This window comes from Artibeus jamaicensis, unplaced genomic scaffold (assembly GCF_021234435.1).
Source record: "Artibeus jamaicensis isolate MK-2021 breed Jamaican fruit bat unplaced genomic scaffold, CSHL_Jam_final contig_233, whole genome shotgun sequence".
NCBI lineage: Eukaryota > Metazoa > Chordata > Mammalia > Chiroptera > Phyllostomidae > Artibeus > Artibeus jamaicensis.
The window spans coordinates 5,937,025-5,954,760 of NW_026521486.1; the positions used below are offsets into that span (position 1 = coordinate 5,937,025).

Genomic DNA, 17,736 nt, shown 5'->3' on the forward strand with positions numbered 1-17,736 from the left:
CGGCTGAGGGGAGTAGAAAAACAAGTATGAATATAAGCCTCCACCTGAGTTACTTTCACGTCAGCTAATTAACCAACCAAACTGCCAATAAATTACTGTTATAAAATGTGTGTGTGCACAGGCACGTGTGTGTGGATGCAGTCCTGGCTTTTCTTCCTTGCTCCCTCCCTCGCAGGCAGCTTCAGACAAAGCCTCTGGCCTCTCCAGAAGGGACTCATCGGATCATGGGTGCCACGTAGTTGGCGGGGAAGAGGCCCAGTTTGTTGTGCAGGCGGCCGGTCCACCAGGACGGGTTGGAGCTATCCAGGACCTCAACCACCTCTCCAGAGCGGAACCCCAGTTCATCCTCCTCGAGGGCCTCAAAGTCGTACAGCGCCCGGGCCCACCGCACACGCTGTTGGGGGAAAGCACAGAGGGGTCCCACTAAGCTGGGGGTCGGCTGGGCTGGCCTGGGGACCAGCACGCAGAAGAGACTCTGCCAGCCCTGGCACCAAGACGAAGCCCTCCGCCAGCAGCCTGCCCAGAGCACTGCTGTGTGGCTCTGCAGAGACATCGCAAACCCCGCTGCCCCTGAAAGCGGACGCTGGCTGCACAGCCGAGCATGAAGTTTTCAGAACTCTTCAGGGTCACTCTTGAGACTCAGGACTTGGGCTGGCAGAGATGAAACTCTCCAGGCCCCAAGAGAATCCTTGAGAACTACTCTCCCTCCATCGACAGGTGGTCCTTTTCCTTTCTTCAAGTGACAAACAGAATGGCAGTGTGCCCAAACTAACAGCCCTTGGTACTGGCACAACTGGGTCAGGATGGTGCTCAGCGACCTCTCCACTAGAAACAGCTGAGACACGTGAGAAGGACAGGGCAAGGCCGCCGGCAGAAAGAGAGCAAGACTGGATGGTGCCGGGCTGGGACCACCCCACCCCGGGGCACCCCCACCCACCCCTGCTGCCCTTCACTCTCTGCTACTGCTACTTGAGCCCTGCAGACCTTGACGTCTCTCCTGGAGGAACAACTGTCCCTCTAATTACCCATCTGGACGCCTCCATCGACCCAGAGGGGAGAGCTCACGTACCCCGGCCACTTGGAGCTGCACTGGGTCCGTGTGTCTGCGGTGCATGAGGGCCACATTCATCTCGCCACCCAGGCCTATGCCACAGTGCCCATCGTTTATGTCAAGGCTGCCTCCACGACGGTCCTGCAGACAGATGCGAGACAGGTCCTGTCACCACGCTGCCAGAAGCATCCCTCCCAGTCTCCCCCAGTGCCTTGCTCAGATGCCATAAACACAGCCAGTGTTCCAGAATACTTGCTGATGATGACAATAAACCCTAGGTGATGGTGAGAGGAGGAAGCGTGACAAAGGGACCTTAGATTCTGAAGGCAAAGTTGGTGACAGGTGTCATTTATTCAATCAAGAGCTGTTTAGCAGGCACCTACCATACATCTAGTATTGTACTAAGCACTGGGGAAACGTAGCAGAAAGAGAAGGTCCCTTGTCTTCGTGAAGCGTCAGTTCAGAGGGGGCATTATGCACATTGAAGTGATAAGTGAGCAGAGAGAAGAGTGTCTAAGTCTGCCTGGGCAATCAGGGAAGACTTCATAGAGGAAGTGATACTTGAACTCCAGCTTAAAGGATTGGCCAGGAGAGAGAATTTCAGGCAGAGGGGACAGTATATAAAAGCCTCGAAGGCATGAGAGAAGATGCAATGGACCCTGCTGCCAACTAGAGGTAGCGCGGCACTGCTGGGAGGGGTGTTTGTGTGGGGCACAGAGGGAGGCAGCGGGAGATGAGGCTGGGGAAACAGATACGAGCAGCTCACAAAGGACTCTGGGTGCCCTGGTAAGGAATTCGGGAACGATGTTATCTGCTATATTGTCCATCTCGGTAAGCCGCCTAAAATCCCATCTGCAACAAGGCAGGGAGGGGGGTTCGGATAACAAACGAACTAAATAAATAAATAAGCAAGGCTCCATGGCAGGTGTTAATCCGCTTTTCTTGTAGATCTCCGGCAGCCAGGTGGGTTAAGCAGCATGAATAGATTTGAAATTGTGCTGATGGGAAAACCAGCAACTGTTTGCTGAGCCCTTGGAGGGAGAAAGCGTGTGTGCGCGGGTGTGGGCAGGCAGGCAGCCGTTTGGCTCTGACTCATAGAGCCGACTTTGCCCAGGCAGTCTCCCGAGCCTATTTCTGCCATTTGGGGGCCCCGGGATCTCCTTTCTGAGTGTAGTGAGACCGGATGAGGCTGGGCCAGGCCAGCAGCCCCAGGACCGCAACAGAACCCTGGCACTCATTTGCTACCCTTGCTTCCAGCGTTGTGGGGTGTTTTCTTGCAGGAAGTGGCAGTGGGAACAAAGTGTCCTGAGCCTCCAGGGGAAGGGTGCCCTGCCCCATCCTTTCCAGGTACCTGATGAAAATGGTGATGCTGCATGTACCGCTGCTGTGGGGGTTGGCCTGAGGGGTGCTGCGAGGGAGGGGGCGGCGGGTGATCCGACAGCTTCCGGTTCATCAAAGGCCGCATTTCTTCTCCCACAGTCCCACTGAGGTGTGGGCCTCCCTGGGCCCTCTGGTCCAGGCTGTTGCTCCTGCGACCCTGGGAGAGAACAAAGATGACTGGATCCCTCCTCCTCCCATATCTCCTGGCCCTATCCCCCCGCAACCCTTCGGGCAGCTGTTCCCAGACTCTGCTCATGACAGCTCCGAGAAACAGCTGATGGGTGGGGGCAGCTTAACGAGAACCCACAGTTCAGACCCTCCGTGTTCTCAGATTCTCCCACTTTGGGGATGTCAGGTCTCTGGGTCACAGACTGACACTTTCCACATGGTATTTATTTGGTCCATTCCCAGGGGGCTTGTTGTTCTCTATGTAATCAAGCTTAGATATCCTATTTTACTGACATAATGCCACCCCTCCTTATCGCATGTTGCCACACTGCTGGACATCCTACCCTCCAGATAAGCCCTGCTATTGCCTTTGCAGATTTTGAACTGTCGTTTAGAGCCTGGTTAAAGAGGCCAAAACACAACAGTCTTGCAGCACCATGGAAACTGGGCCTGCACTGGGCATGCTGGGAGGAGCAAGGTCTTCTTCTTGCTATAACCGCTTCAGGAGACAGAGGGAGTTATTTTTATTTATCAATTTAGAGAGCCCTGGGCTTAGTTACTACAAGCCAGGCACTATTCTAAGCACTTGAGGGAGATGAACTCACTTAATCCAGTTTAAGGCAGTTTTATGTTGCCTTTCTTATCTCCGCATGTACATCCTAGTAATTAATACCTCTGTCCACTTCCTGGTTAAAATAATTGGTTAATCTTTGTATTTCTTTCTGAACTTCTGTGTGTGCTTGATGGGAACACCCTTTTCTCTTTTGATTGTAACTTCTCAGGCTTAAAATCAGCCAATAACTTGAAAGGGATGGTTTTCTTCATGTCCCCAAAGTATGTGTTGCTCTGAAAGTCTCAAGTGCCTTTCCCAACAACCAGCCCTGGGATTGCAACTGTTCCCGTCAGTACTCCCTCCGATACCAGTCTCCTGTGCCATGTCGTTTCCTTTGAAAAGTATTCTACATATTTTGTGTGGATGTGTGCGTGGATGTGTGTGTGTGTGTGTGGATTTACTTGTGGAAGGCAAGCTGGTATTTCCTCTGAGCCTATTGTGGACCAGACTCTGCAACAAGTGCTGCAACTATATTTCTCATTCGACTGTCACAGCAGCCCAGTGATGGAGGCATTACATTCTCTCCCTCCTATGATGGGAAAACTCGTGCTCAGAAAGGCTGTCTTCACTTGGCTAGGTGATGAGGATAGCCGGCGACAGAATCAGGATTTATAGCCAGGTCTGTCCCATGCATTTCCTAGGAAAATACTATTCTACATTCCAAATTGTTCCAAGAGCAAGAATTCCAGGGCTAGTTTTCTCCTCCAACACCTCCTCCCACCCCAAATCCTATCGTAAAGCTCTAGAGAGGCCACCAACTGTGATGTGGTAACATCGGTGACAAAAGAATGGCACCCACAGTCGGGGCTCCTGTGCACTGAGCGCTTGCAGGGTGACCAGGATGATGTGCGAGAAGGGGACACATCACTTCCAACCTTCGCAGCCGTCCTACGAAGCAGATATCACTATCGCCCCTTCTCGCACATCATCCTGGTTGCAATGTTACGGAAGAGGAAATGGAGGGTGGCAGGACTTTCCAAAGTCACGTGGCCAGGCAGTGTTAAGATTGAAGCTGAGACCTGACTGCAGAGTTAGTCTATCTTTCTGAAGCCTCTGAGCACCTGCCCGTCAAACACGCCCCTTGGTGGTTCATGCAAGGCTGCGGCTGCCTCGTTTAGTGTCTAGACTGGGCGGACTGGGCCCGGAAGCATACCGGATCCTCTCGCGTTCTGTCCCTCAGGAAGATCTGCTTCTGTTTGGAGATGGAAGTCGTCCTGTAGTAGTCCACCAGCTTATTTAGGGATGGAAACTTCTCTGTCCATAGGAAATAATTACCCTTGTTGTCTCTCATGACCTTGAAGTGCTGAACATCATCCTCATGCCTAGAAATAAGGGCAAATTCAAACTGTGTTACTTGGTGGCAACGTCCCCGCCCTCAGGGTTGACCGCATCCAGCAGGGGGAGTTCTTCAGGGCAGGACAGAAGTGGGTGGCTCGCTTAGTACTGGGCTCTAGGGGTAGGTCTGGGACAGATCTGCAGGACATAGGCTGCGCTAGAGCAGGAGTAATTTGTCTTCTGACACTGGAGCCAATCTTCTACAAGAAATGTTCCAAGAGCTCTAAAGACTGTGAGGTCAAGGACCTTTCAACAATGTGCATCTGAAACTCGACAACCCTGGAGCCCTGCGCTATGCTAAGGGCTCTGCCAAGACTCGGGGGGAGGGGTTTCCAAGCCCTTGTTATCTTTCTGTTTTCAGAAACACTTTGAACCAGCTCCTTCAAGCCCATAGACTTGTTCCGGACAGTAAGACACCACCTTGAGAAATTTGTCACGCTTTGTTCTCTGTGTAGATCTCTTGGTCTTGATATATGTTTTGCATAAATAAGGTTGCAAAGCATTTGGAGCTTTTGAGGAAAGAAGTATTGTATAAACGTGTAGAGTTTTAATTGGAAAGGACTTCAGAGACTGTTTATCTTTATGTCTACCTGTTACAGCTGAGGAAACAGATGGAGGGCCTTGGTCAAGGTCACCACAGGTGAATGGCAGAGCTGAGGCGGGAACCCTGGGGTCTGACCCCAGCCACACCATGTGCACATGCTGACTTCTTTCAGACGAGCATCTTTGGACACCGGCTGGACTCACAGGGGCTGGGCATATTGGTAAGCAGGGGTGCAGAGATGGGATTTTATTCATTAGGAAAGGGGGCCCTGGGCCTTTATTAGTATCTCCAAGTCATTCTCTTTAGGATATCAAGTTTACTTGTGAAATGGACATACACTTATATGTAAAAATTAACTGACATTAATTGTACCAATTGCCTGACCCAAAAAGTCAAGAATTTAAAGAGTGTTGGAGCGTAAAGACACCTGAAGGCTGGTGGAAGTTTCTTAGAGGTGGACTGAGTGGTCTGTGTGCAGAGGGGACAGGGATTCTGATCGTCAGCCTCATTGATGTGCTGTGCTCCACTCGTGGCCAGGCGAACCACTCGATGACCTCTGCCACGTGGCTCAGGGGCAGTACCCAGCACTCTGTAATAGCTGCATGGCCTTCACCTTGGTTTTGGCCGTTAACAGATGTTTTCTTCACTCGAACACCACATGGCTTGACTCATAGTCATTACCCCTCACATTTGGGTGAGGAGGTGGAAATATCCTTGTGGTATAATTATTCATCCACCCTCTCTGGCTGAAGAACACAGAGTGAGAAACATTAACCCTTTCACTCTCGTGAGCTGAGAGGGTGGATGCTGGGGTTGCATTTGGTCAACGGCGCTGATGGAAAGAGAGTGCTCTGAGAGGGGCAGAGACAAGGCTACAACCCAGGGCTCCAGACGCTGAAGTCCAATGTTTCAGACCCTTATCAAATGCTAAGTGATGAAACCACTATTAGCTCTGAATTATCTGAGCTTGAGACAGAAAGCAGATGTATAAATAAATGAATTAAAATGATCTCACTCTGAAATACATTACACTACATTTCTGCAGAATATGTGGTAATGATTATGGTAATAATCACTGTACAAGAAGCTGCATTGCCTCAGTAGCAGGGGAAGACTCTGGCAGAAGTCAAGGCTGACCATTTTGTAGAATTTTCTCTAATCAAGGAAATATAAACCATGGTTCATAGCAGAGCAAGCCAGAGTCAACTTCACGCAAACCAAAGGCACCAAGAGATGCCCTCTCTCTAACAATTTACTTGGTCCACTCTATAATCAGGGCCCTCAATCAAGAGGTTTGACTTATAAGATTTATTAAGTGCATAATTTCATCAATTAAGGCCGAATAAGCTTAGAGTTTGTGACTCATCAATATTGGCCTGACTTAAACACACCATCGCCCAAGCTGTGGACAAGGAAGGACAGTCAAGAGCCTGGGTGAGACTCCAAGGGTACTGTGGACAAGAAGTCCAAGCTGTTTGTGAGCACTTTAGGGGCACCTGTGCATAAAAATGGTTGACCCATTATTAGTAAATCCCTGTCTATTCCTTAAAAATATCCATTCTTTCTAAATAATCAAGTGACCTCAGTTTATCGCCTGAGATCGGACTTATGTACTTAAAGCACTCAGACTACATGCCTTCCAAAATGTGTCGAATAATCCAGACCAGCATTTCCTGGCCACTACCTCGACGGCAGAGTTCACTGCACAGGCCACCACCCTCCTTCACCGCCGTCACCTTTCATTCTTGCATTTTCACATGTGGTCACCAAGTCTGAAACGTCACTGGCAGCCCCTGACACGCTGACCACACGCTGTGTGTTCAGACTTCGGAGCGAGGGGCTGTGTCATGTGTGTGCCTGGACTGAGTCACTTCCTGCACATCAGAGAGATTTTGCTATTGGGCTCTACCCCCTCACCTCCCGTGCCCCCTCCTCTGCTGCCCTCAGCTGTGGGTGTCTGCCCTTCTCCTTGCTCGGTGGCAGCAGCTCCGTGTGTACCCTACAGCAATGACCTGGGGCTTTTGTTTCTCTCTGACCCTGCTTCAGGCATCCACCAGTAGTGAAAGGCTACAGTGTAGATGGATGTGGATAATTCTTTCCGACTTCTTTCCACAAACTCTCATTGAGCACCTACTGGGCACAAGGTACTGTTAAAGGTACAGAGGTAAAGCAGATAAAAATCCTGTTTTTCCAGAAGCACTTGGGCTGGGGACACGGGGCAGATAAGTGTACAAACAATTTTGACCACAAACCAATGTGCTAAGGAGTTACATGAATGTGTTATGGGAAGGAAATGAATAGTATCACAGTTGGAAAGATGCCTGGGCCCTGTGGCCACCGTGCTCCTGAGCAATAATAGGTCATGTTCAAGACATCACCTCATGGCTTTAGCAGTCTGGGTCAGGGAGGTGTCGGGAATGGCCAGTACCTGACAGAAATGGAGAAGTCCCCCGGGGAGCTCTGGCTGGCCCGAATGATGAAGAAACCAACCTCCTTGCCCATGAGTAAGTTCTCTGCCTGGTGTCGCGAGAGTCCTTCGTGAAACCATCTATCGGGTGAGAAAAAACCAGAGGGTGTTGGTGAGATACCAGAGTGACAGGAGGGGGAAGTAGAGGTGAGATGACCCCGAAGGGAGAGGGCTGAGGTCTCTGTTCAGCGGGCAGCAGGGGAAACTGCTCCCTGCGGTGTTCAGGCACTGCCAGTGCAATGATCCCTCTGTCCCCCTTGGAGAAGCCTCTGCAGCTCAGAAAGCCCAATTGGGGAAATTGCTGCTGCACCAAATGGGACAGGGTGGGAGTGACTCGCTGGGGGGAGCAGCCTCCTGCTGGCAGCTGCATGAGGGATGCTGCTAGGAAAGAACGGCAGGGGCATCCGATGTGACGGGAGGACAGGGATCCCTTCAGTCCCTGGGGGCGAGCAGCGACCTGGCGGAGCTGGGAAGGGCCTTGGGTGCTGGCTCGGGCCCTGTGCTCGTCTTACTGAAGGCACCGCCGCCGGGGCTGCGAGGCGCCCAGGGACCCTGCACACGCGCTGGAAATGAGCAAAGCTGGCGTCAGCCAGGGAACCACGCCCACACATCGGGCTCCTGGGCCTCCTGGGCCTCCTCAGAAATCCAGGCTGTTAAGAATCTTTACGGTGGAAGAGAACACAAAGAGCAGAAACTGCCCCTCAGAGGTGCGGTGAGGGAGGCGACCTCAGGAAGTGCTGCTGCAGGTGGCCTGCAGCATCTGAAAATGACCAGGCGGATTTTCACCACGGGGTATTGCTGTCCGCATTTTCACCCCACAGCTAATAGGCCGTAAGGCAAACTGCCATAAAAAAGAGTTAAAATCACTAGAAAAAAAGAACAGAAAATTTAAAAGGCTTTATTTGAATCTGTTTAAAGTGAGTGTAGCTTCACGGCAGTACTACGCAGATAACTGACCTCAGTGTGTGCGTAGTGCCCAAGCCCTGGCCTCCGTTCTGTGGGGAATGTGGGCTCAGCACTAGGCTCTTGAAGAGGCCCCGCCTCTCCTCCCAGTCAGTGTGCTTCAGAGTGAGACCAGTCTTCATCCGCTGGGAGAAGCGCTATTTTAATGCCACCTCCTTGTTTACTCTGCTGTATAGACCATTCAGAGGGCTGGCTAAGATTTACAGATAATATAGATCACTGATAATGTAACTACAAGGCCTTGTCGATAGAAATAAAACGAAGCCAAACTGACAACTAGCTTAAATGGATTAAGTCTGTGCAAGGAAATTGATTGATTCATCAATGGAGAAATAAAACCAACCAAATAAACAAAAAAAACAAAATCAAACTGTCAACCAGTTATTTTCTTTTTTATGGTAGTAGATTCATCAATAAAGAAATGAGACTAAACCAGAGGGAAAAACCATCAATTGTCAACCAGTTATTTATCTTTTTAAAAAACAACAACAACAAAATTGTGGTCAGCCACCCAGTCATTCAGGGAAAATATTTGCAGCAAAGGCATCTACGGCAAAGACTCTACTGGAAAGTACCTGGAATGGAAAAGGGCTAAGCACTTCCACATAGGCTAGGCAAACAGTGGCTACAGCCTCAGGGCAGGAGCCCAGAAACTTCTCTCAACTACTGGAAACCAAAACAAGTGTTTGCAATCACTCGGGGCTAAAGGTGGGACTGGGTCCCCTTGCTCCAAGACGGCCACCTTAATTGCAGCCACTGGAAGGCAAGCGTGGGCGCCCCTTTAAGGTGAATGTCTAACAGGAACTGCTTGGATCCCTCTGTGAGCAATTCCCGTATTCTCTGGAATTTGGGAATTCCCAAATTTGGGAATTTGGGGTGGTGGGCGGGGTGCCCTTCTTCCAGACCGAGGACTGCAAGGGAAGGTTGGTTGGGCTCTGAGGGGCTGCAAGCCAAGGGTCCTGGTGACCACCTGCCTGAAGATCCTGCCAGAGTATGTGCCACACAACCCTACGGGGGTTCGTGCAGGAAATCGAATGGGGATGGGACAAAGAACAGGACCCACCTCACAGCAGCCACACCTCCAAGGAACTGTGTTAGAAGAGGCAGCAAGCAGTGACAGGACTGTTTAGAAAACATGCATTGGTCTCCCAACTGGAATTTGATAAGCAACTTTTTTCCAGGACTTGCCAAACTGTCTACATACTACATATTAAAAAGTGGCCAGGTTTTCAATATTACATATCATTCCTAAGATATTCATTCATTTATTTAACAGCTGTAATTACATAGGAAGTGCCAGGCCCTCTTCTGGGCACTAGGATAAGTGGTGAGCAGAATAGACAAGAAAAAGACTCCTGCCCGCCTGGAGCTTACATCGTCACGTGAGGGCACACAGGAAACAACATTAGACTTATGATATATTGTATGTCAGATGATGGTAAGAGCTGTGGGGACAATGAAAACCAAGAGGAGGGATGAGGAGTGGGGGAGGGATTTAAAATACCTTGACAGGGAGGACCTCCCTGGGAGCAGGACATTCGAAAGGAGATTAGGAAGCTGAGCAGAAAGCATGTGGGATGGAAGAGCGGCCAGGAGGAAGGGCGTCCCAGAGCCAAATGAACAAAGCGTTTCAATGGAAAGGAAAGGTCCCCACATCAAATTGTGCTGAAATGATGGCTGAGAATGGACCAAGGACCAGTAGTTCACTGTGACCTTGACAGAAAGGTTCACAGGAGTCTGAAGATTCTAGAGGGAGCAGGAGGAGAGGAGTTAGAGACAACAAATGTAAACAATTCCTTTGACTGAAGTACGGTGGTAGTTGGGGGAGGATTTGGGGTCCAGAGTTTCTTGTCTGCTTTTGGTTTTGGTTTTTGGTAGGATGGGAGAAACTGCAGCATCTTTGTTTGCCGACAGGAATGACTGAGCAGAGAGGGAAAGAAAGTTGATGTGGGGGAGGGAGGGTGGTTTTTTGCTAGAAGCAAGCCCGCTGCTGGAGGTGGGTGGATGCAGTGAGTCAGGTTGGAGGTGGGGTAGAGGGGTTTTTCTGGTCACTCCCACTAGCCCAGTGAACCTGGAAGCAAGGCCGTGGGCTGAGAGTGTGCTGGGGGAGGGGTGCAGATGTGAGGAACAGGGGAGGTGTGATTTTGTCATCTAGAAGATCACAGGGCGGCATCAAAGGCCAGCTGGAGGCAGTGTTTCAGTGGTCAGTGCTGGTTCACAGCGAGAGAAACTGCTGCACTTCCCCCCACTCACCAATACCGCTTTGGTTTTCTAGCAAACTTTTGCTCTTTGGGCTAGTCCCTGACTCTTAGACAAGATTAGATTTCAATCTAACCCTTGTGGTCAATTCTTGAGACAACGAGATTCAATCTCAAATTTTCATTTCCTCTTTATGAAGGGAATTTCCCTTTTTCTCCCACTGACTTCTCTCTTTGGTGTAAGCATGGTTCAAGGACGGCAGAGAGTGTCCACATGTCTGATCAGGGTCCAGAGCTGTTTGAGGTCCCTGGTGAGACCAGAAGCCAGGTTGGGAGATAAGTGCTTTGAAGTAGCAGCTCTTGAAGTGGGGAGGCTAACAGCTCTCCCACTGGAATTCTTGAAAACCCTGTGATTACACTTATAGATGATTTCAGTTTATGAACTTGAAATAGGCATATGAACACATGGTATAAAATTCAAAAGAGAGTGCAGCGAAATGAAAGTCTCTCCCACCCCTGGCCTTTAGCTGCATGTTTCCCTCTCCAGAGGCAACCACTGTTGACGGTATGTTGGGTGTGCCTGGCTGATTTTAGTGACTACTGAAGAGGTAAGGGGAGTGTGTGTGGGTAGGCCCATCTCAGCAGGCTGGAAATACTTACTCAGGAAACTGGATGTCGATAAAATTCTTAGGCACGTATCCTTCGTGGCTCCTGAGCTCTGCCTTGAACCACTCCTCCTGGTTACTTAAGATCTACATAGAAGAGAATAAAGGACAAAGACACCATAGGGAATACCCAAAGAACTATAAGAAAGAGTCTGCAGGGCAAAAAGCGCCCTTTGGGGTTTAGAGAAAATAAACCAAAGAAACCACACTTTTGGGGGTGCTGTGGGAGCAGCAGGGTCATCTTTGGAGTTTAGCTTTCCTTGACCCCAAGCTATTTCTGTCCACAAGTGCCACCTACACATGTGACACCACCACGGCGTGGCCTCCAAGACTCAGCACTCAGGGGCTCCCCTAAACCCCTTTCTCTTTTTATTTTCTGGGACGTTCCTATGTCCCAGGCCTCAGCATCTGGGCTGATGGTGAGAAGGCAAGAGCGGCTACTCCATATTTTCTCTTCTCGGCCAGGTAACCAGGAACCTCTTAAAAATTTAATTAGTTCTGTATTTTTTGGAACGAGCAGATTAAAATTTAAATGTCCAAGCGGGGCCAGTTTTGAAAACAGTAACTCTGTGTTCACACTCCTTATGTTTCGCAAATAATTTGGACATAACTCAAGGTATCTGGAATGCCTTTTCTAAACTCAGTTTTCAATCCAGGTCACAGACAAAACCAGAAGTTCTGTCTCATTACTGTATGGTCCTACCTTGACCTTGATTCCAAATGTTATCACCTACCTTTATTACTCATCTGACTGGCCAGACTTGGCTTTATGTGACTTCTGGTTAGTTCAGGAAATATTTCACCACTAGAAAACAAATACTTGCCCACACTCTACTCTCAGAGTGTTTCTAAAATACGTGATATAGACTTGAACAATGATTCAGAATGAAGATGGCAGAGCAAAACAACAGAAGGAACCTTGACGATGTCATTGAACCACTCACTCAGCCACCCAGGATGCCACCTACTTCTAAACTTTGGATGAAAAATAATAAACCATGGTTACTGTTTAAGCCATAGTTAGTGCCCATTTCTTTGTAGCTGAAAATGTCCAGCTGACAGAAGTGCTATGATGAAGGGGAAAGCAGAGGATGGATAGTAAAGACTGCCTGGGAGAGAGGACATCTGAGTTGTCTGGGCAATGACAGGAGTTAGCCAGGAGAAGCCTGATGTCAAAAAAACTACTTCTGGGATGTGAGGAAGTGCACTGCCTTCTGGGAGTAAAAAGCCTCAGTCTGGTGGGAGTTTGGATCATGGTCCAGAGGTAGAGAGAGGAGGAATTGGGAATGCTGGCCTTGTGGGCCACGTTAAAAGTTGGGGGATTTTTATCTTGAAACTGATGGGGAGCCATTAAAGGATGAGCCATTAAAGCAGAGAAATAAGACAGTAAGAATCAGAGCTAAGAAAGAGTGTTGCATCAGAGTGGAGATGGATAGGAAGGAGGAAGTCAGGGGGGGTGGGAGGGCGCTGTAGGAGGAGAAACTGTAGGAAGACGACTGACTGTAGGTGTCCAGGCAAGAGACGAAGGGGATCTGGGCTCAGGGGAGGTAAGGACATATTTCAGAGGAATCAGGAAGCAAAATGGGCAGGATTTCATGACTATTCGTGGAACTGAGGGAGGATGGGGATTCTGGGATGGTTCTGGAGTTTTGGCTTGGGAGACTGAGTGGGTGGTGAAGCCTTTACTAATATAGAAAATAGAGGAGGAGGAGCAGGTCTAAGGAAAAACTCATGGACATCAGATCATGTGTGGGTGAGTCCAAGTTGCCCCTGGGACCATCAGAGAAGAAAAGCTCAGTGAGCAGTGGGAGAGGTGTCTGGGCTCAGAAGTGAGGACGGGATTTTAGAATCACCGGGAAGTGGGTGAAGTTGAAGCCATGCGTCCCCTGGCTTTCTCTCTCCCAGTCATGAAAGGAGAATTAAAGAGAACTAAGTAATTGAGAAGCAGTGACGACCTATTTCCAATATCCCTCCCAAGGGGAAAGGAAGGGGACATCACAATGAGTTTGAAATGAGAAGACCTGGGTTCTAGTTTGACCCTGTCACTGGCTGTGCGACCTTTGGCAAGTCAATTGACCATCTGGAAAATGGGGACAAAAGGATGGGCTAACGCCTCCTGGAGTTGGTGTGAAGATCAAATGAGCCCTGTGCCCGGGATTCCTTCAGAAAGTGTGTGCTGTTTTTCAAAAATGTAATTCTGTGCAATGTGATATTCTTACAAGGGAGGACTCCAGCTCTGAAGGACACAGAAGGGTTTATACATGCTTTAAAGCATTCAATATGTATGTTTTGAATTTAATTATTTGTTCTGAAGAAATAAAAATGCACCCCATATTTGAGTTCTAGAATTGCTGAGAAAAGAAAACTCTATGGTTTCCAACATCACATGTGACTGTAGCTGTCACTGAGGACCTGTGGGTCTGTGTGTGCTGGGGGGTGGGAGGGGAGCAGAGAATCTAGGTCAGAAGAACTAAGAAACTCGGCACCAGCACCTGGTACGCACATGCCATGCACTAGGACATTTCACGCCATGCCATCTCCTGGACATACGGCTTTGGAATTCCTTCCTACCATCACATGGGAATTTGGAGTTTGGCCTGGGAGGCAAGTGTCAAGGAGGAGAGTGAACAGGGATGAGGTAAAAGAGGCCACCTGGAAACTGGCTCTTCGCAGTATGAACCACACTTTGTACTCTGTTCTCCTACCTGAAACCAGCTGTAATTTTAGTAATCGTGGCTCACACCCATCTGCCTCCTCCAGCAACGGAAAGATTATCTATTGCATGATGCTGGCCATTTCTCCCCACCACCTGGTGCTCAGTCTGCCAGAGGCTGTGTCCCCAGGGAGGTGAAGTTACAGGCTATTTTAGATGTCTAGAAGACACGGCTTTAAAAAATCCATTTTCTGCAAAGAAGAGTATTTGGGGGAGGTGGTTTCCTCCTGCCGTTGTTGGCACAGGGCCCCTGACTTCCTGTTCTCATCTCTCCATCTATTCGGTTCCCCTATCTCTTGTCCCCATCACGTAAACCTGAGCAAGGAGTTCAGCCTAAACACATGAGGTTTGACACTTTACTGTATCTTAATTCTCACAGCGCTGCCTCCCAGAATACATTTGCGGGCCCCATGGCCTGAGATGAGTTAGATGTGGGAAGAGGACAAAAGGTGTGGTTGAGAGAATTTTAAAATTGGATGGAATTACAGCTCTTAAAGGCATAGCAGAAAAGGGAAGTACTGAAGAAGTTAACGACACAGGATTAACTCTTAGTGCTTTTAAGTCCCTGTTTTAGTAGGAAGAAATGGGGTTGAACTAGTTCGTAGTGAATGGGTGAATGGTTGATTCCACATTACAGAAACAGACAGAAATCAACTGGGTCAAGAGACATGTTTTGAGATGACGGACATATCCAGCTGACGCTGCGTGTAGCTGCAGGCCCGCAGGTTTGTGACACGGACACAAGACACCACACTTCTGACCTGTCAAGTGTTTCTCTCTCAGAAGCAGCAGGATCAAGTTACTGGGCAGGAGTTCCCCCTCCACCACCTTGCTCACCACTCTGTGTTCGGCATCTAGTGAGCACCTGCTGTTTGTACTCAGGTGCTGGGAATGCAGAAGTGAATAAGCTGGGGCCTTTGCCCTGGGGAACTCACAGTCTGGAGGGGGTGGGTGGGTGGTGAGCTGGGAGCCATTTTTGTACCCTCTAATGAAAAACCTGGCTTAGTCTTCTAGTGCTAGAGCTAAACACAAAAGAGCATCCCGGGAGTGAGTTGCTGGGTCAGTCGAGAGATGGCTTTGAAAACATTTGTGAGGCTCCTGGGGTGTGTTACCCAGCTCTGGGGAGTGGGAGGGAAGGGACGGATGCTGCACTTTATGTGGAGAGACCCACAGGCAGGGCCACTAACTACCACGAGGCAGACATTCTGTGAGGCCCGGCCAGAGGGCACCTCTCTGCTTTTCTCTTTATTGCAACAATTGCAATGCTCAGACTTTGAAAAGAAGGAGTTTGTCTTCTGATGGAATTCCAAATAAGCATGCAGAAATGCAATTTAACAATTCAAGAAATGTGTCCAGGGCGCTTGTTTGGGACCAGGCTTTGTGTTAAATGCTGAGAAGATGCAAAGCCAACCCCGGCATGGCTTTGCTGTCAGGGCGCTCACAGACCAGTGGGAGAATCAACCATTCACCCATTCACTACGAATTAGCGAGGGTCACCTTTCTGCTCCTGTAGCCATTGAGGCAGGCCTGGTCCCTGCCTCACAGAGCTCTGTCCAGTGGCCGACAGGTAAATGACAGTCAGGATCCCATGGGGCAAGGGCAGCGATGGGAGGTGGTGGGTCAGGGATGTGTAGGGCTTGCGAGAGCACGGAGGCTTGGCCGGCCCATTAATAACTGTCATGTGAGGCGGGCTCGCCAGTGTGTTGAATGAGGTGTGTGTGAAATGCTGTGGAAATGCTGAAGATGGAGGGATTAATTTCCCCAGGGCAGTAGGGAGCGGGGGTTGGTGAGGGTTCCAAGGCAGAGGTGGTCAAATATGCGTGTGTAGAAGGGCATTTGGAGGATGGGGGAAGCCTGAGAAAAGACGGTAGACACAGTGCAGTGGCATGACCCAGGGGCATTAGTACATGAAGACTGTGTGTGTGTGTGTGCGCTCATGCACATGAGCGTGATGAGGTTGGGGTCAGATGGCTTCGATTTCAACCAACTGGTTATGGGGAACCACTGAAGGCTTCTGAATAAGGAAGTGGCATGACCTGATTTGTCATCTAGAAAGATCCCTCTGGGAGTAGTACATAGCATGATTGAAGGAGGAAGACCCGGGGGGTGATGAGGTCAGTCAAGGGGCTGTGGCAATAGTCTGAACAGTCAGAGAGCAGGAGTGAGTAATACTAATAACATGGTGGCCATTTACTGAGCATTCGCTTTGGGATGGGGACATTACTTCTAATCCGTTCTACAACCCTGCAAGAAAGATAGATCCTCCACTTATAGAAGATACTGAAGCTCAGAGGGGGCGAGTGACTGGCCTCAGGTCACACAGCTAGCAAACTGGGATTCAAATTCAAATTTAGCTGGCTCCAAAGTTCCTTGCTCCTTTTTACTGCATTAGGCCCCTCTCCAGCAAAGAAGGGGGTTGCCCGAGAGATGTCAAGGAAGACACATCTTTAGAGCAGAGGACAGTGTTTGCGTGTCAGACAGAGCGCCATTCAAATCCAGAAGAGGGACGGTTAGCAGTGTCACATTCTACAGGCATTCTAGGGTCATTATATCCCGCACTAAGGACATCATTGGTGGATCTGAAGGGAGAACTGGGGGTAAAAGTCGGATCCCAGAGGGTTCCTGTGGAATGAACTGGAAGGGGGGCAGTGGAGGCGTCTAGCAGAGAGGATCTGTCCCTGTACTGGCAACAAAGAGAGGAAAGGAACTGGAAGCTGGATTGAGAAGCAGAGTTGACAAAAGTTGTTTTTTCTTTTAACTTTTCTAGGGAACAGGGAAAATTTAAGCAAGATAATAGATTCTGTTTGCAATGGGAGGTGAGAGGTGGGAGTTGGCTCCTCCCCCCCTGTAGAGTCACATATTCACAATACCCCATAAATTAGGGAAAGACTGGTCATCAAATGGCAGATCCCTCTGTGATCTTGGTCAGATTCCAGAGAAATTGGGATCTTTTCCTGGGTCAGGAGCCCAAGGACATTTCGACTTTGAGAGGCTCCAACACAGAAGGTGCACTTTTTGCAGCCACATTATTAGATCTTGCAAGGTGAGAACAGTTAGGAGGATAAATACTGGGGGTGTCCAAGTTCCGAACCAAGTCATCATCTGGTTTACGCTCCACAGACTCTTTCTGAGTCACCCTCTCACGTACTGACAAGGTTCTTCCTATCACAAGAGTAATTTTTAGTGGTGAGACAATGGTGGCCGCAGTGCTGCTGGGCTGGCCGTGTGGGCTGCTGAGGGCCAGGGATCAGGACGTTCGAGGGTGCTCTGAGGACGGGGTAGGCGGTGTTGGCATCCCAGACTCCTCGTGCCCTCTCGAGGGGTTTGTGCTCTTTTGCACAAAACAGGGGCTAAGACACAGAGTCTGTGAGTGTGGGGCATGAAATCTGGGAGAGGTACAAGGCCTCGTCAGTTTAGCAAGTGGCCACTAGGACTCAAGTACCGGCTGGGTGTGCGTGGCCTTTGCTGAGTCTCCTCCAGCTGCCTTTCCCATAGGCTGTCTCCACTGCACCCTCCTCTTGTAAGTCCTAGCCATGCTGAATCTGACAGTGCTCACAAAATTCTGCACGGGCTTGCTTATTTCCAAGCTTTCACTAAAAGCCCAGCTCACCTTCATTATACCCCGAACAACTGATGTTG

General features: G+C 49.5%; 2 protein-coding genes across 9 annotated transcripts in view; one reads left to right on the forward strand and one right to left on the reverse strand.

Annotated features, from left to right (window-relative positions):
- Positions 1–214: 214 nt before the first annotated feature.
- Positions 215–17,736, reverse strand: part of GRAP2 (GRB2 related adaptor protein 2) — a 65,173-nt gene continuing 47,651 nt past the window's right edge. For 7 of the 8 annotated variants that reach the window (XM_053662242.1, XM_037160477.2, XM_053662244.1 and 4 more), the window contains 6 exons: positions 11,380–11,471; positions 7,520–7,639; positions 4,366–4,534; positions 2,403–2,588; positions 1,070–1,192; positions 215–394 (listed from right to left, as the gene is read on the reverse strand). In XM_053662242.1, coding sequence (XP_053518217.1) covers positions 215–394; positions 1,070–1,192; positions 2,403–2,588; positions 4,366–4,534; positions 7,520–7,639; positions 11,380–11,471 — 870 coding nt within the window. Of the gene's footprint in view, positions 395–1,069; positions 1,193–2,402; positions 2,589–4,365; positions 4,535–7,519; positions 7,640–11,379; positions 11,472–17,736 lie in introns of those variants that run through there. The other variant, XM_037160482.2, reaches the window with a different exon arrangement.
- Positions 1,189–17,736, forward strand: part of ENTHD1 (ENTH domain containing 1) — a 183,672-nt gene continuing 167,124 nt past the window's right edge. The window contains exons 1-2 of the mRNA XM_053662245.1: positions 1,189–2,398; positions 5,147–5,311. The gene's annotated coding sequence lies outside the window, so the exon portion shown is untranslated. The remainder of the gene's footprint in view (positions 2,399–5,146; positions 5,312–17,736) is intronic.